This window comes from Mchenga conophoros, linkage group LG2 (genome assembly GCF_057382185.1).
Source record: "Mchenga conophoros isolate Kocher_MC1m ecotype Shallow Benthic linkage group LG2, M_conophoros_male_GT1.1, whole genome shotgun sequence".
NCBI lineage: Eukaryota > Metazoa > Chordata > Actinopteri > Cichliformes > Cichlidae > Mchenga > Mchenga conophoros.
The window spans coordinates 29,283,081-29,308,099 of NC_140527.1; the positions used below are offsets into that span (position 1 = coordinate 29,283,081).

A 25,019-nucleotide genomic window follows, 5' to 3' on the forward strand; every position below is an offset into this window, starting at 1 on the left:
TGTATAATTTGGCCTGGTGTGAAAATCCAAACTAAAGTCAAATTTATATACTCTACTCTTTTTTATTTAAGTCAACAAAGATGTATACTATACAACTGATACCCTCTATATAAGAGCCATTCAAAGAAATCATTAAGAGCCCCAAATTATCAGGACTATTCACCTATAGACTAAACGTTTGACCACTTTTGTAGTATTCAGGTGAATGAAGGTGCATGAGAGGCAACAAAAGAAACTGAATAACAATAACAGTTTATTTGAGGAGCTAATTAAATCACATGCATCTAAGAGCTTACTAAATAATATCCTGAGTGATCTCAAGGGTACGGCACCCACTGACAGAAAAACACTCTGTTAAAAAGCTTGTCTGTAGCGCCACCATGTGGTTTTTTATTCACTAATGAACTCCTCAGGAGTTCATGCTGTGAGCTTTTGCTTGCAGTACAAGCGGCTGGTTACGACTTGTAGTGATGCAGAATGAGTGCATTCAAAGTAATTCCAGTAAATTTCAGCCTCGTGGTTTATATATTTTTTAAATGCACAAACATTGTGTAGCAATTACAGCTTTCATAGAGTGTTTCACACTTTGTGCCCATGGCCATCATCTATTTCTGTGGTCCCAGTTATCTGTGACAGTCTTCAGGAATGGTCCGGACTATATTACACCCTCTTCCCTCCCCCAGAAGCTGTGCTAAAGTAACAGCTGATGTCAGTCCTGCTTAAAGACACACACACATATGAACACACATGCACACAGACCACACTGGCTACTCGGTCAAAGAGAGCCAGCCAAAGGGGAGTAGGGCTCCTGCACCTTCCTCTCCCTGCGACACATCAGCACTTGGCACAGAGGAGGCGCCATACCACGCTTCATAAATCCACAATCCAAGCCTTTAATCCCAAGTTACAGCAGACTTAAAAGGGGAGGGCAGTTATCTAACTCTCTCAGCACCCCCATGTGCCTGCTTGGATCATGGAGCTGCACTGCCTTCCTACTGATACCCCCACCACAGCCAGCTCCTGCTCCACGGATCCCCCGTACGACAACTGCCCACCTTTTGGCCAGCGAGAGAGAGCCAGGGAGAAGGAAATGGAGAGTGGAGTTGTGTGCCCTGCTGTAACCAGACTCCCAGGCCCCCAGAGCCCACTGCCTGGTCTGGCCCCAGCTGTGGCTGAGGTTCAGACAGTGGTCGGTGGGGGAAGAGGGCTTGGCATTTGGCCAGCTCACAGCTACTGCAACTGTAAAGAAGGCCTGGGAAGACAGGCCTGGGAAGCAGAGCTAAGCAGAGGCATAAACACAGCAAGAGGAGGAGACAGAGGAGGAGAACAGGGGTGTAGCTGGGGAGTTCATGTGAACCAAAGCCCAAGCCCATCACAGAGTGAGGAGCACCGGAGCGCTCTGTCTCTGTATGATAATCTCCCTGATGCTGAAACATCAAACAGCCTCCAGGACTTTGACACAGAAACAAGCCTCCAGGAACACTTGCAGGAGCAGATGCACAAAGCTGTAGCATCCAAACAAATCCAGGGATCGATGGAGGATGACTGTGCGACTGAAAAGATGCTCAGTAAAAGATGTTCTAGCAACCAGGACCAGAAACCAGACCAAGATGAGGAGCATGAACCGGAGCTACAGCTGGACTCAGGATCCTGTAGATTAACAGAAGGGGACCTGATGCAGCATCACCACCTCCCTACGTCGCTTCCTCAACATCTTACACAAAATTCCGCTCAGATGCGTCAAACCAAGTCTCACGACCCACCGCTGTGGCCTCCGGCTGATGTCAAACAGCCAAAACAGACATCGTCTCCCAGAGTGCCCCCTCCATTACCCCTGGCAGACCCCTCTGCCAGTGCTTTACGCAGCCTCCTCACCAGCCTGCAGCACCAGATAATGAAGCAGAGAGAGGAATATGAAGCACGGATAATCAGGTAACGTCAGCTTGTTTTTCTTTGTCCTACATTTTCTATTTATAAATCCCCAACAAAGATTAATTATGCCATGTGAAACAATATGAAGTATCTTAAAATGTAACGTGGTGATGCTTTTGGCTTTAATATTAGCATACACTTACAGCTCAATGACTTTAAGAATTTTCCAGCCTGTGGTGTATTTTCAATGAAGGGTAACACACTGTTCCCAGGCAAAGAAAGTGTGTACATGTGTCCACTCAGCTGTGCTGGTGTGGTCCCTCAGTTGACTCCAAGCTTCACCCTACATCCTGTTTGGTTCACAGATCAGCGAGAGCCGATTCAATTTTGTCATAGTTTCCCACAGATCTCCTCATGATGTGCTATGATGGAAATGCTGCTTGTATACACACGAAACTGCATTTTGGATAACCAAAGTTGGGATTTGGGTTTTTTAGTCTGGAAATGGATGTGCATCTATGTTTGTGGCAAAATACTGGCAAATTAAGAAGAAACCTGCTTTTTTGTTGCCATCTAGTTAGCCAGCAAAAAAAAGAAGCACAGCCCGTGTGCATGACATATAGACCAGCTCATGACAGTGGAAAGAGAGCTAATTTAAGGGGCCATGCTGCTGACCTAGACACAACACATACCTCATTTATTACTGATATAGATAGACCAACACTCAGAGTAAGGTAATGCATTGGTAGTAGTGGAGATGACAATCCTTTTAGCTCAATAAGGATGGTATGAAAAGTCACAAAAGACAGCTTTAACTCTGCACACGAAGCTTTGAACTATCCGTTCAGACTTTCCAACGAGACAGTGCTGTGATTTACCCCCTTCTTGATTTCTTAGTTTTTTACATATTAGTCACAGTTGCATGTTTCAGAGCGCAATACAAATTTTAACATTAGATGAAAATAACCAGGGTAAACACAAAATGCAGTTTTAAAATAACCATTTTATTAATTAAGGGGGGAAAAGCTATCCAAAATTGTGTAAAAAGAAAAAAGAAAGATCAATTGTTCCCTAAACCTAATAACTGGTTGTGCCACCCTTTGGAGCAAGAACTGTAATTAAGCATTTGGAATAATTGTGAGCCTTTCACTGTGGAGGACTCTGATCCACACCTCTTTGTAGAGTTGTTTTAATTCAGCCACACTGGAGGGTTTTCAGGCATGGACAGCCTGTTTGAAGCCATGCCAAAGCATCCGAGTTGGATTTAGAACTGGACTTTGACTAGGCCACTTCACTACCTTCATTCATTTTGGCTCATCATCATGCTGCATAACCCAAGTGTGAACGGATGGCCGGACATTCTCCTTCAGGATTTTCAATAGTTAAAGCAAGTCATCCAGATGCTGAAGCAGCAAAACAGCCCCACACCATGACACTACCACCACCGTGTATGACTGTCGATATGACGTTCCTTTTATGAAATGCTGTCGTTTTTTTTGCCAGATGTAACAGGACGCAAACCTTGCAGAAAGTTTAACTTTGCCTCATCAGTCCACAGAATATTTTCACAAATCATCAAGAAGTTTTTTGTTCTGTTTTTTCAAATGTGAAACAAGCCTTTTTCTTTCTGATCAGCAGTGGGTTTCTCCTTGGAACTCTACAATGGAGGCCATTTTTACCCAGTTTCTTTCTTATTGCTGAATCATGAACTCTGACTTTAACGGAGGCAGGTGATGCCTGCCGTTCTTTAGATGTCGCCGAGGTACTCTTGGAGTAACTTTGGTAGGTCAGCCATCACTGTTCCATGTTTTCTCCATTTGTGGATAAAGGCTCTCTCTGTTGTTCACTAGTCCCAAAGCCACAAAAACAGCTTTGTAATTCTTTCTTGCTGGGCTTTTTTTTTTTTTTTTTTTTTTTAAATAAATGTGTTACTGTTTGAAACAAGTTAGCCTACTTCAGTTTGTCAGATTCTATTTAAGTGACTGCTTAGTTTAACACATATGGTAACAATGAGGCCTGGAGGTGCCCTGTGAAACTGAATTGGGCTTCCCAGAAAGTGTGGTTAATCATAGTTAAGTCATGATTTAATAAGCTGGCAGTGTTACTTTTTCATACAAGGTCAAGTAGGTTTGGATAGTGTTTTTCCCCTTAAAGGAAATCATTTAAAAACTTTTTTATTTTCACTCAGGTTACCTTGGATATTAAAATGTGTGTACTTTTACACAGGACTGCAATGATGCTGTTGATATAAGGAACGATCCAGTAATCCATCCTGTCATTTTTAAATAAATTAAAAATAAATTTGTATCCTTCACCCTATTTTTATCCTTTTTAACTTTAATATTGCTTCTCTTTTCCTCCTCACGTCATCAGTCTGGAGCAGAGAAATGAAGAGCTACAGATGGAGGTAGTTCGTCTGAAAACAAACCTCGCACAGCAGCGGCACTGGTACCAGGTTGTGCAGGCGAAGATCGTGGAATCTGAACGGGCACGGGCTGCCGCGGAAGCACACAACACCACGATGCAGAGGGAGATGGAGCAGTTTTTCGACATCTTTGGAGAGCTCAACAACGAGGAAAAGAAAACAGAACACATTGTGCAGAGCTTTTGAGAAAGCTTATGATACGAGCAGTGAGTGCAAAGAGTAGGAAATAAATGCACAAGATGAGCTGGTCATTACACTCTAACGAGGGTCTTTTATCACTATGTCACTAATAAAGCAATGTACAGTCATTTCCTCATGAAGAATCTGAGAATTGCACAAAACAGCATCAAAGAAAGAAAAATAATCACTGATGTCCACTTTATTAGCTGAGTATGGGCAAAAGATGTTGGCCAAAAGGTCATATTGTGGTCATTGCAATCACAGAGGACATCTCTGGAAATAAAAGGAGGAACAAACCGAGATGTACAGTGTATACAATGGAGTCTTTTCTTTTAAAAACATAGTAAACACATGAGATAACCTGAGCAACGTGATGCTCAGTCCTTATCTGCTAAGATTTGGAGAGTTGGATGGCCACTCCTCAGGTCATTTAAGGCATGACTGAAAGAATAAGGTCATGGTTGTGTACAACATAGTGCATAAGTTCTCGGTGACTCCATAGTGTCTTCTTTCTGCATGTCCATCACATGTGCAATCAGTTATGAAAAAAACGTTTAAAAAAAGAAGAACAAAGGGGGGGGCGCAGTATCTGCACAGTCCATTTATCTTTGACTTTCAATCTTCAGTTGAACTCAGGACTCCACAGTCTCACCCACGCTTAAACCACAGCATGTCTGCTTTCTCTCTGGGAACAGCTGGGTCAGATTATTCAAAGGACGAGTGCTGCACAGCATGTTCTTGTAAAACATACAACACACATTTAAGGCCAAAAAAACCAAAACAACAACAACAAAAAACAAACCCTCGTAAAACTACAACAGCTCCCTAACTCTAAAAGCTTTCTGAACTAAGAACGGAAACGTACTGTGAGTGAAAGAATGCTCTTGAATGCATTTCTTTGTATAGCAAGAACTACAATTTCTTACAGGTGTGAAGCCTTCATGCAGGTTAAAACGTGTTGTCTGATTTCATGATTCATTGTGTAACTTTTCCAGCACTAATGGAATGGTTTAAAAAAAAAAAAAAAAGAGAGAGAGAGACAGAAAAAAAGACAAAAGGGAGCAGTCCACACGTTTGTCAATGAAACGTTTTGACAAGAGGCTTAATTCCCACGGGCGTCACTGTGGTTGTGTGCAACACTCTGCAAGAACACACAAAAATAAATACAAGTATCTTGTTTTGCCTCTTCCGGATGTACAGGATTACGATTTTTTTTTTTTTGATGTACACACTTATAGTCAGTACCGTAAGTCAAATAAGGGTGATTGCAATATATATATAGATATAGATATATGTAGCTCCACAGACATGTTGAATTTCTTAACCAAACAAGCACATCCTATCTATTTGTAATGAAAGGGTCTACAGCCACTATGAGTGACATCTTTACATACAGTACATTGTATCGGGAAATAAACAGTAACACTGCAATCACAGCTTCCCCTCGCTGTCATGGGGAAAAGCTTAAAACCAACATCACTCAAGCCAATTAATTATTCAATTAAAAACAAAAACACTGTGCAGAACGCACCGCTGTAGAGATCTGCAATACTTTTGATGAAACTTTTGATCAGTGTTTGATCATGATTGATGCCATCAGTTTATGGTAAGCTTTTGTTCTTTGTGGCGTAACATGCACTAGAGCAGGTCGCAGTGTGATGCTTGCCTGCCCCGATTTCATGACGATGACCTCTGGTCTCGAATTGCTAAAAAAATAAAACTTTTAAAATACAGGCGTACAAAAACAAACGACTCCCTGGCAAATCAATATGGATGCATACACCGCATATAGGCAGGTGATCAAGTAAAACAATGGAGAAAACAGAGAGCACAGGTATCTTTTACCTGCAGGCAGCAGTTCCAACGACAGAGCGGGTAACAAATTAGAAAAATAAACCTGTCCATTGAGACTAAAGAGAAAAACTAAAGACATAAAGGGACAGAACAAGTGTATGTGGAGTTAAAAAACAAAGAAAAGAAAGGATGATGATGGCTGTTAAGCCCCTTTCAGACATGTACCCTCTCCTGACGGTGTCTGAACATGTTTGCTTCATGTATTCAAACCTGTGATGGCAAATCTCCTGGGTCAGACCTCGTAACAGTTACGTAACACTTCCAGCACGGCACAAGACTAAGAGCATGCAGGACATTAACGGTAACGAACACCAAAAGGTGTGCCGCGAACGCGTCTTTGTGAGTTGCTCAGCTCACAAGAGAACACCCTAAACAATAAAATATGTGCATATTAACATTTTAGCTCATAAACTTGGTTTGCAATAAGATTAAAACATTCCTCATTTTCATTATTCCCACTCATGAAGAAAGAGATTTGTTTTGGGGCCTGTGTGGGAAGGTTTTTCTCAGCAGCGCACGCACGCACAGAGTACCCCTGTTTGAGAACAACTCGCTCAAGAATGTGTTTCCGCTTAACTAAAGGCAATGCTGACAGTATTCAGGCATGTCATGTTTGTTGGTTTGAATCCATGAAAACACCGATGTAAAACTGACCGATGTCTGAAAGATTGTGCTGTCACTTTAACAGATTGCTGACTTCACCAATGTTACATATTCCATGTCTGAAAAGGGCTACTGATGTTTGGAGAGCGAAAACTGGAGATGGCAGGCGGGCAGACAGAGAGAGATGTGTGGAAAATGTCTGTGTTCAGTGATTCTCGTCCAGAGGTCCTGTCAGTGTGTCGATGCTGCTGCTGTCTGTGTCTGAGGCCAGGGTTTGCTCTGTGGACATGGACGAGATATCGTTGGCTGAAGAGGACTGGGAGGCCGAACCTGACACCACATCTGACACATTAAACACAAAAACAACAGACAGAACAGGAAATTTAGCTGCATATGGCAACAACATTTACACTTCCTAGTACATTGTTACTGGAACATCCACTCACAGCCGCTCTATTAGGTATACAGTGGGGCAAAAAAGTATTTAGTCAGCCACCGATTGTGTAAGTTCCCCCACCTAAAATGATGACAGAGGTCAGTAATTTGCACCAGAGGTACACTTCAACTGTGAGAGACAGAATGTGAAAAAAAAAAAATCCATGAATCCACATGGTAGGATTTGTAAAGAATTTATTCGTAAATTAGGGTGGAAAATAAGTATTTGGTCAATAACAAAAATACAACTCAATACTTTGTAACATAACCTTTGTTGGCAATAACAGAGGTCAAACGTTTACTATAGGTCTTTACCAGGTTTGCACACACAGTAGCTGGTATTTTGGCCCATTCCTCCATGCAGATCTTCTCGAGAGCAGTGATGTTTTGGGGCTGTCGCCGAGCAACACGGACTTTCAACTCCCGCCACAGATTTTCTATGGGGTTGAGGTCTGGAGACTGGCTAGGCCACTCCAGGACTTTCAAATGCTTCTTACGGAGCCACTCCTTTGTTGCCCGGGCGGTGTGTTTTGGATCATTGTCATGTTGGAAGACCCAGCCTCGTTTCATCTTCAAAGTTCTCACTGATGGAAGGAGGTTTTGGCTCAAAATCTCACAATACATGGCCCCATTCATTCTGTCCTTAACACAGATCAGTCGTTCTGTCCCCTTGGCAGAAAAACAGCCCCATAGCATGATGTTTCCACCCCCATGCTTCACAGTAGGTATGGTGTTCTTGGGATGCAACTCAGTATTCTTCGTCCTCCAAACACGACGAGTTGAGTTTATACCAAAAAGTTCTACTTTGGTTTCATCTGACCACATGACATTCTCCCAATCCTCTGCTGTATCATCCATGTGCTCTCTGGCAAACTTCAGACGGGCCTGGACATGCACTGGCTTCAGCAGCGGAACACGTCTGGCACTGCGGGATTTGATTCCCTGCCGTTGTAGTGTGTTACTGATGGGGACCTTTGTTACTTTGGTCCCAGCTCTCTGCAGGTCATTCACCAGGTCCCCCCGTGTGGTTCTGGGATCTTTGCTCACCGTTCTCATGATCATTTTGACCCCACGGGATGAGATCTTGCGTGGAGCCCCAGATCGAGGGAGATTATCAGTGGTCTTGTATGTCTTCCATTTTCTGATGATTGCTCCCACAGTTGATTTTTCCACACCAAGCTGCTTGCCTTTTGTAGATTCACTCTTCCCAGTCTGGTGCAGGTCTACAATACTTTTCCTGGTGTCCTTCGAAAGCTCTTTGGTCTTGGCCATGGCGGAGTTTGGAGTCTGACTGTTTGAGGCTGTGGACAGGTGTCTTTTATACAGATGATGAGTTCAAACAGGTGCCATTCATACAGGTAACAAGTGGGGGACAGAAAAGCTTCTTACAGAAGACGTTACAGGTCTGTGAGAGCCAGAGATTTTCCTTGTTTGAGGTAACCAAATACTTATTTTCTACCCTGATTTACGAATAAATTCTTTACAAATCCTACCATGTGAATTCATGGATTTTTTTTTTTCACATTCTGTCTCTCACAGTTGAAGTGTACCTCTGGTGAAAATTACTGACCTCTGTCATCATTTTAAGTGGGGGAACTTGCACAATCGGTGGCTGACTAAATACTTTTTTGCCCCACTGTACCTGTTAAACTGATAATGCAAATACCTAATCAGCCAATCGCATGACAGCAACTCAGTGCATTTAGGCATGCAGACATGCTCAAGACAACCTGCTGAAGTTCAAACGGAGAATCAGAATGGGAAAGAAAAATGATGTAAGTAACTTTGAATGTGGCATTGTCATTGGTGCCAGAGTAGTCTGAGTGTTTCAGAAACTACTGACCTACACAACCATCTCCAAGGTTTACAGAGAATGGTTTGAAAAATAGGAAATATCCAGCAAGCAGCAACTGAGGCTACAATTAACATGGGCTTACCACAGGTTTGAAAAATGTGACATTTAGATGGTAGAGTCAGAATTTGTCGTCGACAACATGAAAGCATCCTGCCTTGCATCAACAGGTCAGGCTACTACTGGTGATGTAATAGTCTGGAGCATATATTCTTGGCACATGTCGAGCACCTTAGTACCAATTAAGCATTATTTAAACATCACAGGCTACCTGAGGACTCTTGCTGACCATGTCCAGTGTATCCCTCTTATACTAGCTTCTTCTGCTAACAATCTCGAGCTGCTTTCTTGAACATGACAGCAAGTTCACTGCATTCAAACTGTCTACACAAATGGGCCAGATCGCAATCCAGGAGAGCTTCTTCGAGATGTGATGGAATGGGAGACTCACATCATGGACATGCAGCCGACAAATCTGCAGGAACCGTGTGAGGCTATCAAAGCAATATGGACCACAATTCCTGAGAAATGTTTCCAGCATCTTGTTGAATTTATGCAACGAACAATTAAGGACAGTTCTGAAGACAAAAAGGCAGTCCGGCAACGTACCACCAAGGTATACCTAACAGAGTGCATGTGTCCACAATGGCACATTTAAGGATACCCGTCTTATGGCCCATGAGAATGCCAGCAGACTCCTTAGCTACAGTAGGGCATTAAGATACTGTAGTTGTTTTAAGAGTATTGTACTGAAAGACAATATTTAGGGACAACTACTGTTTCCACTGCTGCATACTGACATATGTGTGTGTGAACGAAAAAAAAAAAAAAAAAAAAATTATATATATATATATATATATATATATATATATATATATATATATATATACACACACACACATACATGTACACACTGTTCTAGGACCCTTTTGCGCCTTGTGAACATCAAAGTGAGTGTTTGTTTTGGTGAAGCTGTCAGTGTGAAGCGTTTTTCAAACAGTGACACGTCCAGTGAGGCTGCAGCTTTGGGCTTATGCTAACAATTTTGGGCTGATAGAGGAAAACTTTGTACCTGAGCAATCTTCTTTCATTAGACCATTCTTGTTCCTCTCCTCCCAGTCAATCACCTCTTCATAAATAAGTTCTGTGGAGAAACAGAACAGGTTAATGGCTTTCAGTGGTGACCACACTCATGCCTGCACGTTCAACACAAAAGCAACAGCAACAGTAGAACAGCAGTTGCCCGGTATGGTGCGCTGCTGGTTTGCTTCTCTAGAGGTCAGTGTATCCCACCTTTCCACTGCTCAATAGTGTGCTCTCTCTCTTCCAACTGCTTGTCAGAAATCTGTGGAGGAGGCTGTGAAACAAAAGGAAATGTCACACACAGCCGCAGCACTGATGAAGTTTACCACAAATTGAGGGGAACTGCTTGCTCACCGCGTCGGCCTCTGCCGGGTCGTACCACACGTGAATGTAGGGGTGATTAAGAGCTTCTTCTACAGATATGCGGCACTCGGGATCAATGACTAGCATTTTGGAAAGCAAGTCCCGTGCTTGACTTGCTGTTATGACAACACAGGAAGGGCAGGATTACTATGGAAACAGGCTTACGACATCATTAAATTTAAGTATTCTGTTTGACAATTGAATATTGTCCCTGATGGTGTTTGGCCAACATGTCTGTCAATGTCAAGATTTGTTCCGTTTTATTTAATGATGTGACCTCTTAAACGACAACATTACACCGCAGAGTTTTACTAAATCTATGCAGTACAGGAGTATCATTGGATACTAAAAATAACACTCTACATAAAGAGAGTATCAAAAATTCTTACTCTTCAATTTGTCATGTTCTGACTCAGAAGGGAAGGCCCAGTCTGGGAAAAGCTCGGCAAAGCTGACACCAGGATACTGTGGCTTGTTCATCACATAGTTCCTCACAGTCTCCATCAGTCGGTTCATAAACTCTAGACTGGGTGTGCCCAGAATCTCAATCACCTTATTCCACTGGTCGATGTCTAGAAAACACACTTGTTATGGAAATCTCCAGTAAATTGATGGGCCTGTGCACATGTAAGCAAGTGAAAAGAACAGATGAAAAGGTACAGAATAGATCCGACATGTACACTAAATAATTTTGTATGAAAGCTAGCAAAGGTAAGCCTTAATTCACCAAAGCATAGGAGAGATGAAAATTTTGACCTTACAGGATTACCAATTATTACCATTCACACTCAGATTAACAAGAATTTGTGCTCTAAAGAAATGTAAATGCATCAAATAGATGCTGAGTCATTTTACTTTCAAATAACTACAAAAGCAATGATTTATATTGAGAAGCTACAGATGTAACCACATCATGGCAACATATAAAAAGTCCCTAATCTGGGAACAATGGGTATCTGTCCCAATCCATCAGGTGGATATTGGCCAATTTCAGTTTAGGTTAATTTAGCCACTCTGTTAAGTGAACAGAGCAGTATTACAACCTGAAAAACCATTTTAGCATGGCTAAAAATACAGATGTGCACGGTCTGTTGACTTACTTCTGCGCAAGGCAATTACTTCAAAGGATGGGAAGCAATCTATCATCGACTCACACTTGTGCCCAGCATCCATTCTCAGCTACTCGGGTGTGAATGCAAAGGGGAAGCTGGGAGCTAAGAGGCAGCTTACATATGTAACAAGAGAGATTAATATTTATTGAAGAGAAACGGGAATTAGAGCCTGACCTATAATGGATGTATTAGGAGTAAAAACTTCTCTAAATTATCAGTGGGTTGTGATCTGTAAAATAAATATTTCCTATCAGTGTATAATGAGTTAGACTCTGCAGAGAAAACACAAAACTTTAAGTTTAAACTCAGCCCGAGTGTTTTGTAAATCGTAAATTCAGCAGCTGAGAAGATGCGAGTGTGCCGGGAGACCCACAAGACTAGAAATATTTGATAGAGTGTGAATGACGATGGAGGAGGAGGGACAACAACTGGCACAGAGACGATGAGAGCTGCGAAGGATACGATCAGTGCCCTGGAAGATGACGCTGCCCTTTACCATCTCTCCCATGATACACCCCACTGACCAGATGTCCACTGGGAACAGAAAACGCACAAGCACGCACAGATGCACACAAACACACACACATAACCACACAGAAGAGATATTAACTTAAAAGTGACCAGATAACATCAACTAGATAATACAATCCACACTGAAAGTATAGTAACATAAAGTGACACACAGAATGATGGAAATCATGCTCTATGGATTCAAATTTGAATGAGAAACATTTAAAATGCGAAACACGAGCTCTCATCGGTTTTGGTGCATCTGCCAGCAGAGTCGCGGCCTGAGGCTTTCATCATAGCCATCTTCAGGCTTTTCTTTCTCTCGGAGTCAGTCTCAGCTTTCCACGCCTTTCTCCACAGCCTGGCTTATCAGTTTGCACAGCTGTTGCTCTCTCCCTCATTTTTCATGTGTGTAATTGCACGCACTTAGCAGGACAGGCTGTATTTCGTTTCTCTCTCTCACTCTCCAAGTCGACTGCTTGCTTGTCAGTGGTCATCAGGGGCAAATACCCATCAGCTCCTCTTTTTCCCTGAAATTCAGCTTCACTAAAAATTAAAAGTTCTCTCTCTGAAAATATCTCCAGAGAATCTACTCCAAGTCCACTCAGCCATTACATAAATGTAAACACTTGGCAGGTTTCACTCCTATAAATGATTGGTCTCACAGCTTAGCTACATTCTTTGAAGAGCAGTTCAAGGACTACTTCCATTTTGCAAACCTACCCCAATATGATGAGTCATATTTCATGCTCCACCCTGTAATTAACCCAGGTCAGAAAAGATTGAGATAACCTGTCTGTTTAGCAGATAAATAATATCATGGGTCAGGTTTCTATCTCTGACTGCAATGGCTATACTGACAACTACACGGCTCTACACAGAGTATACATTTCTCAGAATATTAACTTAACTATTGCTTTGATTCCCCCCTCCAGATGTGTTTTATACAACTAAATAAACAATTCTTGCCTTTAATAAACAAAAATATCTCAGTGTCTCCTGGCTCCAGACAGAGCAACCAACTGTTGTGTGAGATGAACAAGAAAGGATACAGTCCTTTCCAGGAAAGAGGACTTTGTGAGAAATCATTTCAGCCATTATGCAGCCAACTGACCACAGGTCCACTGCAGCAGAGTGGTGGTATAGTAAACATATTTGTTAACATCATGCTAATATATCAAGAGTCAAACTTACTATGACGAGTCAAAATCACCATTAAATGTTTCCACTTTGTACATGAGAACCATTGCTAATATACACTCACCTTTCACTTTATTAGGCACACCTGTTCACTGCTCACTAATGCAGATACCCAATCAGCCAGTCACATGACAGAAACTCAATTTAGTCATGCAGACATGCCTCAAGATGACCTGCTGTAGATCATAGTGAGATTCAGAATAGTGAAGAAAGTAGGGCTGGGTTTTGATTATCGATTAAAATCGATTCTGGCTTGGATAACGTGATATTGATTCATTAAAATCCTGAATCGATTTTTAAATATAAATTTATTTTGCCTGAAACGCCAGAATCTCAGGTTAAACCTCACAAAATTTCTACAACCACCAAACAGCTAAAACAGTAAATGAGAGCAGGTACACGGATTCTGCACAAAGATGTAAAAACAAAACGCAGACCCGGCGCATCCGAATCAGTGAGATGTTGCCTTTCTCACGCCGTCGGGGCTGAAAGCAGACTGCTTTTGAAGCGTCGGCGGGCACTTTAGGTTTACGTCCTTTTTGCGCTCGATTCTGAAGCTGCATCTTTTATCTCTCTCCAAACAATATTGACTGAACCAGCCACTAAAGATGATCCAAACTACGCTTCACATAAACATCGTCACAAATTTCCTCTTACTTTTGCTGTTTTGCTTCCACCACGATAAAAATCACACTTCATGTAGAGCTCTCTCTCTCCCTCTCTAAATCGATAATCAAAACCCACCCCTAGTTATTACCCACCAGTCTACAGTGTCAGTCGCTGTTTGTTTTTTTTTTTTTTACTTACGACAAGAAAGCCTCATTTCTGCTGTTCAATACTGAACAAATTTAAACTTTTTAAAATTATGCAAAATTGCAAAATGCTTAGCTGTGTCTCTAATCAAACCTCAGTAACTTTGCTCTGCTTCGTTTTTGATCTACTGCACAATATTTTTAAGGTCATCTGCTACAAAAACCCAGACCAGGAAAACCGCCTTCATGTTTTTCTGTGTTTTATCCTCAGTTACTTTGACACAAAGGAATCTGCTGTGATGCTCACACCTTTGATAAAGTCTCACAAGTGTCAGCTTTCTTTTTATAGATATAAAAATATAGATATGTACTGATAAGTGATCAGAATTATAATATTTCTGACTGTCTGAGGCAAAATTTCCCCAATTCAAATCAAATGAATCGAATCGGATTGTGGATCGAATCGATTCGGGACCTTGTGAATCGGATTCGAATCGATCCTAGAAATCAGTGACGATAACCAGCCCTAGAAGAAATGCAATTTAAGCGACTCTGAAGGTGGCGTGGTTTTGGGGCTGCTGATCTGCTGGGAATTTCCCAGTTCTGAAGGTAGAAGGGAGACCAACCAAGTACCAGCAGGGTGCATCTAATAAAGTGTTCAGTGAGTGTTGTTGTTTGGGGTTTTTTTTGGGAGCATTAAATTAATCATAAAGTTTAAAAAAACCTGGCTTTTCGAGAACATGAAGAACTCCAGGGAGCAGCTTGTATTGATAGTCCTGATGGGTTAAATGATTTTCGGACACGCTACATAAAGTCATGTTAAACAGATTATTAGAAAATAATTATTCTGAAAGAGAGCAGTGTTACATGTTGACCAAGTAGTGTTTAAAAGATTTTTTTAAGGCTGGTTTGTACTCACCATTTTCCTTGTACTTCATACCGAGAATGACCTCCGGGGCACGGTAATATCTGGTCACCACGTACGGGGTCATCATGAAATTAGTGCAGGCTGTCCTAGCTAAGCCAAAGTCCAAGATCTTTAGTGTGCAATCTGACTTAACCACAATGTTACTGGGCTTCAGATCCTGAAGGGGGAAAAAAAATTCGATAAATCTTTAGGAAAACAGGCACAATAATCTTAAAGTTGACAAGCAGATGGAAACGTAATACAACCATTTTAACCACTTTATAAAGTAAACTTTGGAAGAATTATCTAAATACAAAATGAATAATGTTATTTCAGAATCAAAGATATACTCATTGGCTAATGCTAAAATACACAAAACAAGCAAAAGTTTAAATAAATGCAAATTTTTTCATGTATTAATAAATATTAAAGAGCTGTCAGGTTACAGACACAACATGGGAAACGTTACACTTTTAAGCGCTATTTAAGTATTAAGTTACTGTGTTTTCAGAGTGACTCTTTTAGCCAGCAACACATTTACTGCTTGCACTTACCCTGTGGATTATGCCAGCAGAGTGCAGGTGCCTGATTCCACAAAGGATCTGGTATAGCAGGTAGGACATCCTCTCGTGGTCTAGGTCCATATGGATCACCTGGCATAGGCTGGCATCCATTAGCTCCATCACCAGATACCTGAGAGGAGGGGAACAAGTGCAAACTGTGTTTGTGTGCTACTGTGCGAGAGCTACAAGTGCAAAGAAAAGAAACAAAATAACAGGAATTTAAAAAACAATCAGAAAGAAGACAAAATAAGAAAGCAGATAAAGGAAATGTGACAAAAGCAAAGCGTGAAAAATAGAAACCAGAGAGCGAATGAAAGCAACGCAGAGGATTAGAGAACGTTGGAAAGTAAATAAGAGGATGTTTGTTAAATGAAAAAAAAGACACAAAATACTTCAGCTTAAATCTTTGCATGTGAGAGAAAACCAAAGCAGCCAAAAAACACTTGAGTGCCACTCACAGATCCTGAAATTCCTCCAGGGACTTCTGAGGCGTGAATACATTGATCAGACGGATGATCTGCAAGCAGAGAGACAAGCCGTTACTCTACTCTGTCGCTCTCCTACCTACTGGTGAGGCCCAACTAAAGGCACAGCAGGGCTTCTGTTACCCCAAACCAGAAATGTTATATTTAGTCCAAGGAGATGACTTGAACTTAAATTTATATTACATATGTTCTGGCTACCTCTTAATATTAGAAATATTGTCCAACACATGAGAAGATGGAAATTATCAACTTTAACATTTTTCTGCCACACCTCGGTTTAACCTTCATCAAATGTTCAACACATTTTATTGCAGGTCGAAAAAGAAGATTTACATTTTTGTGGTTGACACATTTGAGCAGCACCAGCTCCCTGTAGGCGCGCTTAGCGTGGGTCTGGTTCTGAAAGGGCCGACACAGCTTTTTCACTGCCACTGGTATACTGAGGACCGTATCTAGAGCAGAGCTGCAACAGATTTCATTAAAGAAAAAAAAGACAGAGACAAATGTTAGCAAAGAAGAAACTAAGTGCATCCCAGAGAAAACAGCTTATTCAAAAATTCCTAGTTACACATTCAGTTTCATTCACATTTTAAAAATAGTAAAAATAAAAATATAATTTTTTACGACCCTACTTTAAACATGATCGGGGCTGCACAGAGGAAAATAATCAGGTGTGAAATGTATAGTTTTCAGGGTTTTTATCGGTTTTCAGCGTTATTTTGTTATTGTTTTTATCGTTTACTCTGTTTTCCTGGGTCTTTTTACGTGTGTTATGAATAAATTTTCTTTTTTCCGGTACCGGTACTAGTTTTATTTTGTTATACTTATCCGCGACACCTTAAAGGCTGGTCCATGAAAATATTGTCGGGCATAAACCGGTCCGTGGCGCAAAAAAGGTTGGGGACCGCCGACCTAAACCACAGCAGTTTAACTCTCAGTAAAATGTATTTATATAGCACTTTTCACAGACAGAAATCACAAAGTGCTTCATAATAAAACCTACGAAAATAAAAGTATAACACAACAATGCAAATTAATAGAATACAACATAAAACAGGTGTGGGGTGCGTGTGAGGATAGATGACTCACGACTGCAGACCAAATCTACCCACGGGTTTGTACCCATAAAGCAACCTGAACCCGAACTGAATGGGGGCAGTGATTTACTGAAACATGTACAAAAACACATTTAAATACAGTATATGAGTGAAAGGGAGACTATATATAATTCCAACAAGTTTGAAAGTTAAAAATTGAGATGAACATCTTTAAACGTCTACACAGCCTGAGCCTGAGTCACGTAGTCTTCAGGAATAGTTCTCCAGGCTTCTTTAAGTAGATTCAAAGCTGTTCTTTGGATGTCATTTTCCATTGACTCAACTAAGGAAATCTGAATAAATTGTGTTTCTGTCTAACAAAGTGCCTAAAGACACACATTATATTACATTGGTTCTTTGCTAATATGTCTGTTTTGTACACCTAACTTAAGGGATCAACACTGAATCATCCCATAAGATATGTATATGTAAAATATGTATTTTACCTGGTTAATGTGTGTGGCAGGGCATGCTCTGCAGCGCCGCTGCAGGGGAGGCGGACGCACCTGAGCGCCACCCGCAATCACGCCTCGCCGCCTTGACATCTGCGCTATCTGTGCTGTTGTGTTGGTATGTGTCGGGCTGTGAGCTGAAAAGCTACAACTGGCTGTATGTGTACAGCAACCGTGTGTGAAAAGTGGCCTATAAAGAGGTGCTGAAAAGCATGTTCATGCAAACATCGTCGGTTCTGCCGTGGTATGTTTACAATGGGACTTCTGCTCCTGAACCTCTGCTAACCTCCAAATAACTTCTAGTTATTTGGAGAGGAAAGGATAATGGCTGCTGAAGAAAGAATGCCATTGGTCGAAAAGAGAGGTAAAACGATTTCAGTGGTGTGGAAACATTATGGGCTCGTGGAGTTAGACGTGGATCAAGTAGACATAGTGTGTAAACTTTGCTACGGTGTCGTAGCTGCACCACAGAGCAACACTACAAATGTATTCAATCATTTGAAGACCGCTCACAAAGTGACATACGATCAAACAATGAAGGAGCAGCAACTTTAGTTGACATACCTCAATGTCAGTTTGATGCAATTGTGCATTGTGTGGCTGCACAGCTTGCCTTGATGTTTGGTTATTTGTATGCATAAATATTATGCAGTATTTTTAAGTTCACTAAAAATTAATGTTTACATTTTTCATTTAGTTTTTATATTGCTAACATTTGCACTGTTATCAGTATTTGCACACTATTTTATATTATTTTTTGACAATCTTTAAAGCCATTATTCAACACATTGTTATTGTTAAATAAATATTATCAAATAATCGAGATCTCAATTTCAGTGAAAATAATCGTGATTATCATTTTTGCCATAATCAAGCAGCCGTAGTTCACAATAGAGAACAGCTGCTGACATAATGTGGATCTGAAGATCCATAATTGGCCTACCTGGGGTTGAAAGTCTCGATAAATGCACGGCGTTTTGGCGGGTACACCGGCTTCCGCGAGTGTGACGCTTATTTTGAGCAATGAAAAAATAATAGAATATAATTTTATTTTTATATTTCAATATCACAATAATCTTCCAATTTAGAACTACAAGTTAAAAAAGAACTAACATAAATAAAATACACTTCAGCTAAATACTTCCAGTTTATTTTCCCAAACCACACGGAACCGCAGGTTGCCGACCCCTGGTGTAAGTGGTTTAACAAACAAAAACACAAAACAAAAATACAAATCTTCTGAAAATGGTCAGGTACATGGACTGGCCTCAAAAAGCAGCCAATCTCCAAAGAAAACCTTTGAAGACCATCAGAAAGCCTGGAGAAAGATTGCTCAAGAACAGAGCCAGAAAATCTGGCTCCTTGGAAACAAAACAAAGAAATAATGGCTCAGGACTTTTGCACAGTACTCTGCAAGTCTGACATTCAGGGAAATGTATCTAAAATTAAATTCAAGCTCCGTTTGATGTAGCCAATAATGAATTAAGTCAAGGGTGCCAATATTTCTAATCAATAGCTTCAACAAATGTGAGATTTTCAGCTTGGAACAATGATATTGACATAACAGTACTTTTTCCAGCAACATTTACACTCATGATGGAAGCAAAAACACAGCTGACACTACTGATCACATTAACTGTGTCTCTATTTAAGAGTCGCTGCAAGCTGTGACACTTGATAATGAGCCAGCTTATCTAACACCTGACCCCAAAGGGGCTCAACCGATTCAGCAACAATCACTAACATGTGAATTATACAGCGTCAGATCTACACCGTAACCCCATTTTAATCCTACGCCACAATATTCTAAGTAACCTACACCTCCTGAGAAATGTAACTATGTGTTAACTTGAATGGTATGGAAGTTTATGGTGTAGGGAAAAAAGGAGTTTTTGTTTACTATGCAAGTTAGAATGCAGATTTCCCAAAGCAGTCTAAAGTTTTAACCTGTGCCCATTTAATCAATCAAAGACTGAAAAAACTTCTTTGTCTTACCAAACAATGCCTTGGGCGCCAGAGCCAATGGGCCGCAGCTGCTGGTAGCGCCTGAGTACAGTGAAGGTGGAGTCCACCACCTGAACACTGTAGAACTGCCCCTCCGCCTCACTCATCCTGCTGAACAGTCAGGACCACCAGCGCTGTCTGCAGGACAAAGGAAAACAAAACAGATGAATATCACCACGTTCTAATCTCATGTACGCTCTCCTCTGCTCTCCGTTTCAAAGTGTGTGAAAAGGGCTGGAGAGGAGCACACAGCACAGCTTAACAGATGAGAGACAGGCTCAGTTGAATGTAGCATTTTATTGAGGTAAAAACTTTGAAAACCTTCTAAAACTAAAGATGAACTTGTGTGTTAGGGCCCAAAAAATATCTAATCCAAGATTAACTTTGACTTGATTTGCATGGAACTTTAAATGCTTTCATTGATTAATTGATAACCTTACGTTTCTCCAATATTTTTTATGATAACAGAAGCATAAGGCTGGAGCTAAAGGCTGAGCCTTTAATGTTTGGTGTGCTTGTTAAAACAGAGGAGAGAGAAAGCTAACAGCTTACAGTTCCCTCAGTAAACACGAACATACCACGCACACTCACACAGGCAGCATTTAGCTTGAGTCTCTTCATTATTTCTTGAACTGCATCCAGCTTCACTACAAGTGTGCGTTCAGCTATCAGCACTGGATGAGCACATACATGTTAATAAATTACACGATGTGTTTGAGTGTTTATAACAAAATATGAAAGTGTTTCTTGGCAATAGTTTATGTGCGCATGTGCATACATCTGTGGGCGAGAACACATAATCGTGTAGCTACGCAACACCAAGCAGTCACGGCTGTTTGTCATTCCTTCAGAAGACAGTCATCAGTTTAAAGCAGACCAATTTTTTTCCGCCTTTAGCGGGGAACAGCGAGACAAGCACTCACTGGATTTCGTGGTCACAGACACAAAGTACTGACGAGAAAAATAAAGGATGTTTATGATCAAATGGACCAGAAAAAAAAAACCTGTAAAGCTAAAGTCACTGCAATAAGCAAAGAGCTACATAAGGAATTAGAAAGAGAACTGCTGTCAGATATCAAAGTGTGTGTCTTTAGTTTAAATGTTCAACTGGAGACGGAAACATTTATTTAAAAATTAATCAAAAGAAAATCTAATAATTGTAGTTCATTCTCCAATAATCAAGAATTAGCGTGCAAATTATTTCAATTATACATTTACCTGAAGGTGATGCGTATTCTGAGTTTTATACAAGGAATACATTTCAAAATTAGCTGGAAGAAGGGGTCACATACCACTGTGCTGCATCACACTCAGTAAGTGCCACATTGTTGAATTAAGCTAGGCCATCAGTAAAAGATCACTGCCTGGAGATCAAACTAAGTTCCTTCAAAACCTATACATGCCTCAGCTGGGCCTTTTCCATGCCATGTAAAGCATAACAGCCACTGGTAATTGTTTTCAAACATGTCCTAAATAATCTCCAGTGCATGTGTGTGTGTGGATTTTCATTGTTCGCTTCGCAGTTTTAACTTCCATTTTGAGATGAAGAAAGAAAGTTATGTGTAAATAATATTACTGGTTGATATGCACTGGTATAGAGCTATATCAGCCAAACATTGTTATCGACAAATAAGGCGACATTTACTGATGGCACTGGTCCACGTCTCTGCTTGCCATTGTATATGATTGTTTATTTCCTACTGTGGTTTGTTATGACTTATTTGCCTGCTTGTAGGCCGGGGTTTTTGCCCATGAACAAACACTGGGAAAAAGCCTTCACGTGTAGGAGGTACCGATCTGCAACCTTGCCATTAGTCAGATGAAAAATGAATCCTTCTCAGTTACTTTCTTCCTCTGCCTGTCTCCTCTCTTTCAAACATAAATCCAGCTGGCTCTCTGACTACACCCAAAGGAAAAACTCCAAAGACCTTTACTTCCTTCATTCTTTTTGTTTTTCACAACTTCTTTGGCTTTGTCCTTTTCCTATTGTGCTACTAACATCCCCCTCAATTGCCTCGTTCCTACGGCCTCCTCACAGATATCTCCAATGATGGTCCTGACAGATATATATTTTCATGACTGCTGTGACTGACACGCAAGCTGAGCTTTTCTGTTTACATACATGTAAAACGTAGGTACAGGCAAAACAGCATGCTAATACCAAAGCTGTACTGCACGTCTCAACAGCACAGATCTTAGGCCACAGGACACAAACACCTTCTGCTAAAAAATACAGAAAAGACTATTTTAGCCTCACTGACAACAGCATTTTGAGATATTTATATTTTTTCATATAAGAGCTGGTGTGCAGCTTTTGCAACACACACATCAAGTTAAAGCATGCTCTGAGGAGACCATTACTCATAACCAAAACCACTGTAGCTTCATCAGTCACCTGGTGCCAGGTTAGTCACAACTACTGGGTCATTCTAAAGTCGATTCAGCACAAACACTGACAGGGAACAACTGTTTGATTAAAGCTACATACCGCTCAGAAAGCCAAACAGAAACATAGGCAGACACCTGCCACAGTTCTGGGCAGCAGGCTCTGAGGAATTTATTTAAAATCAAAAGGGAAATCGATCGTGTGGAAAAAAGTTCCCCAGAGATTCCTCAGCAACTGTGGGTACACTAAAAGGAAGAGACATCCCAGAACAAACTGCTTATGAATGATACCATTAATCATTACTAGCCAAGGTTAAGGGCGACACTGATGCAGCTGATCCTGTGAATGCAGATAAACTGCTAAAACACTTTATCAATCGCTACAGAGAAAACAAACAAAACACTGCTTTAGGTTGATGATTATTTTAAAAAGGATGATTAAACCATGTTAACCACAAAACTGCCTATTAATCTCAAAGCTTACAGGGAACACTGTCATCAACAGTGTCTCCATTTTTTCCCCTCAGACTGAATTAAAGGTAGACGTAGCTACTATGACATCATCCACTGGTTTGTGAAGTCCTGTTTTAACTCTTTTCCACATAAAGACGAGATTTAATGACCTCACCCGTACCCTTAATGGTGAGTTTCGATACCTCAGTATATATCAATAACCCTGATGACCTCACTAATGATGCAAACCCAGTCATTTTGTTCTATAAGCAGGCCTGAAATATGACAGAATCCGCTCAGTTCAGAAAAGAGCTTCAAGGGTTACTCGTAGTAAGAGTAAAAGCCTCGAGCCGAGTGTTTTCGCCGTGTCATATCTGGTTGGTGTTTTGAAAAGCGATGTGACAAGCGAGGGGTGAGTCTGACAGTGACACCGCAGGCTCAATAAGCACACCGTGTGTGATCCTCTTTTCTGAAAATTAGAATACCCAAAATTTACTAAATGGAGTTTATGTTGTATCGAAGATATGAGCGACTGAGCTCATTATGTCATCAGGAAAGTGTTTACAGAGGTCAAGCCTGAGGTCTGTTTTCCCGTAAACTTCTGCAGAACCGGAAAACACTGGTATCGGGGCCCTTGTGGCCATTGTTCACACATTCTCACTTACACAGTTATATATATTTACTCCCATAAATCAAGGCAGAATATAATCAACCAGTTGGGGAATATTACCTATTATACAAACCCTCCTGTGTACTATAGAGATTGAAAATGTGACGTCAACAGCGGAAAACACCAGCCCACGTAGCCATTTGAAAAAAAAAAAAAGAAAAGGCTTAAGATACTTCTCAGTTGGTTTCACTTTTCAGGCCTGGAAGCCTTATTAATTTAATTTTTTTAACTGTTTTCTATGCAGCAATAGTTTATCAGAATCAGAATAGTATAGAATATCCAGTTTAGCTGGATGTTTTCTTAGTGCAAACAGTGTTACAGTTTTATGCCTGAGAAAATGTACTCAAATAAACTGTAAAGAATACAGTTATCTGGAATATGAATGAAAAGATGGGGGTTACGTACTCTTTCTCTTACCTGATGATACTTATTACACTAATCCATATTTATGCAATGGTATGATGATCAAAGAGTTGATGAGAGAAGTGACCTTCACACAAGCATCATGGACCTCAACCAAAGCTCGTGGCAGTGACTGTTCAGTTCAGTCTAGTCCAGGCTTGGGGGTCTGACGTGGCCTAGACTTGGGAGTTAAGATGGGGAGTCAGTGAGCTGGCTATGAGATCATATTAGCATGGCCTGAAGCCTCAGCATCTCATCTCGATGTAGCAGAGTTACAAAACACAGCAGGGATGGGTAAAACTACACGGGAGTCTACTGCTGCTGAACTAGACACACCAAATTAGTCTTTGAGAGCAGTCTCCCGGGGAAGAAGAAGGATGCAAATTAAAACACAGCAAACTTGGACACACTCTGAACATCCATGTGATCCCACTAAAAAGTTCAGTGCGCACAAAGTGGCTGAATCACTGACGGGCTCGCCTTGCCAATGACATGCCAGAAAAACCTAGCTTGGGCTGTGAAAAAAAAAAATCCCCCTAGTTTTCATTGCATCTGCACCTGCGCTTGTGGTGACTGTGGTTAAGGTTTGTGAGCAGGCCTACACAAATGTCATTAATTTGGACTACATGTGTGTTTTCGAGGCTCTGTGGGTAAGGTATGCGCACTGACAGCTAGACGACGTGAATTTTTAGCATTTCATAGCGCCACACGCCTGCTCTACAACACACACACACACACACACACACACAGTGAGGTATGAAGTCACCCGGGTATGACACACCGTGGCCGCAGCACTGTTGGCACTCGGTGCTTTAACACAGTCAGAAACCATCGGTTTACACAGCTAAAGTTACACCAGCATTAACGACATCTGACTTTCCAAAACCTCAGTAAAGGTACGAAGTTAGCAGGGCCTACACTACCATTGTTTTTCAATTCTGTGGGCAGCAATGCGGTAGTCAGGCTGAACTGTAAGCTCCGGCGGACTAGAGAACGGGCAGCAGGATGCAGCTGCTGCGGCGAGACCTACCTTCTCCCTTCGCCTCTCCCAGGGCACTCCCATGCATCGAAAATATAGATAAAACACTCCCCGAGCTCCTCAGGCACAACCTGGGCTTGGAAAAGTTGAAAAGGACGGTCGGCCCGGCTGTCACGACTGACAGACCTTCCTTTAGTTCCTAGCTAACTCCAGCGGCAGCACGGACGGACGGGTGCGGAGGAAGGGAACGCCACAACAAGCAGAGACCCAGCACAAGCATGACGTCATCACGCAGAGTTTACGTGGGCGCAAAGTTTTTTTTTCTTCGCAAAACTTGGAAAACTTTTTCTTCTTCGTGTGATTGGTTAATGTAATAATGTT

General features: G+C 41.2%; 2 protein-coding genes across 3 annotated transcripts; one reads left to right on the forward strand and one right to left on the reverse strand.

Moving 5' to 3' along the window:
- Positions 1-738: 738 nt before the first annotated feature.
- Positions 739-4,582, forward strand: LOC146582198 (uncharacterized). The gene is made up of 2 exons (XM_085292844.1): positions 739-1,932; positions 4,246-4,582. The coding sequence occupies exons 1-2, from the start codon at positions 974-976 to the stop codon at positions 4,481-4,483; spliced, it is 1,197 nt and encodes a 398-aa protein (XP_085148970.1). The 5' UTR covers positions 739-973; the 3' UTR covers positions 4,484-4,582.
- Positions 4,583-4,656: 74 nt separating this feature from the next.
- On the reverse strand, positions 4,657-24,895 carry mapk9 (mitogen-activated protein kinase 9). 2 transcript variants are annotated; one of them, XM_085292825.1, is made up of 12 exons: positions 24,690-24,895; positions 19,741-19,887; positions 16,530-16,659; positions 16,170-16,228; positions 15,703-15,841; positions 15,161-15,326; positions 12,242-12,313; positions 11,057-11,239; positions 10,659-10,783; positions 10,515-10,578; positions 10,294-10,365; positions 4,657-7,276 (listed from the first exon to the last, which is right to left on the reverse strand). In XM_085292825.1, exons 2-12 carry the CDS (start codon positions 19,854-19,856, stop codon positions 7,140-7,142), a joined length of 1,263 nt encoding a protein of 420 aa, XP_085148951.1. In that variant the 5' UTR covers positions 19,857-19,887; positions 24,690-24,895; the 3' UTR covers positions 4,657-7,139. The 2 variants fall into 2 exon arrangements, with proteins under 2 accessions (XP_085148951.1, XP_085148957.1); XM_085292831.1 differs by lacking the exon at positions 12,242-12,313 and adding an exon at positions 13,342-13,413.
- Between the last annotated feature and the right edge of the window lie 124 nt (positions 24,896-25,019).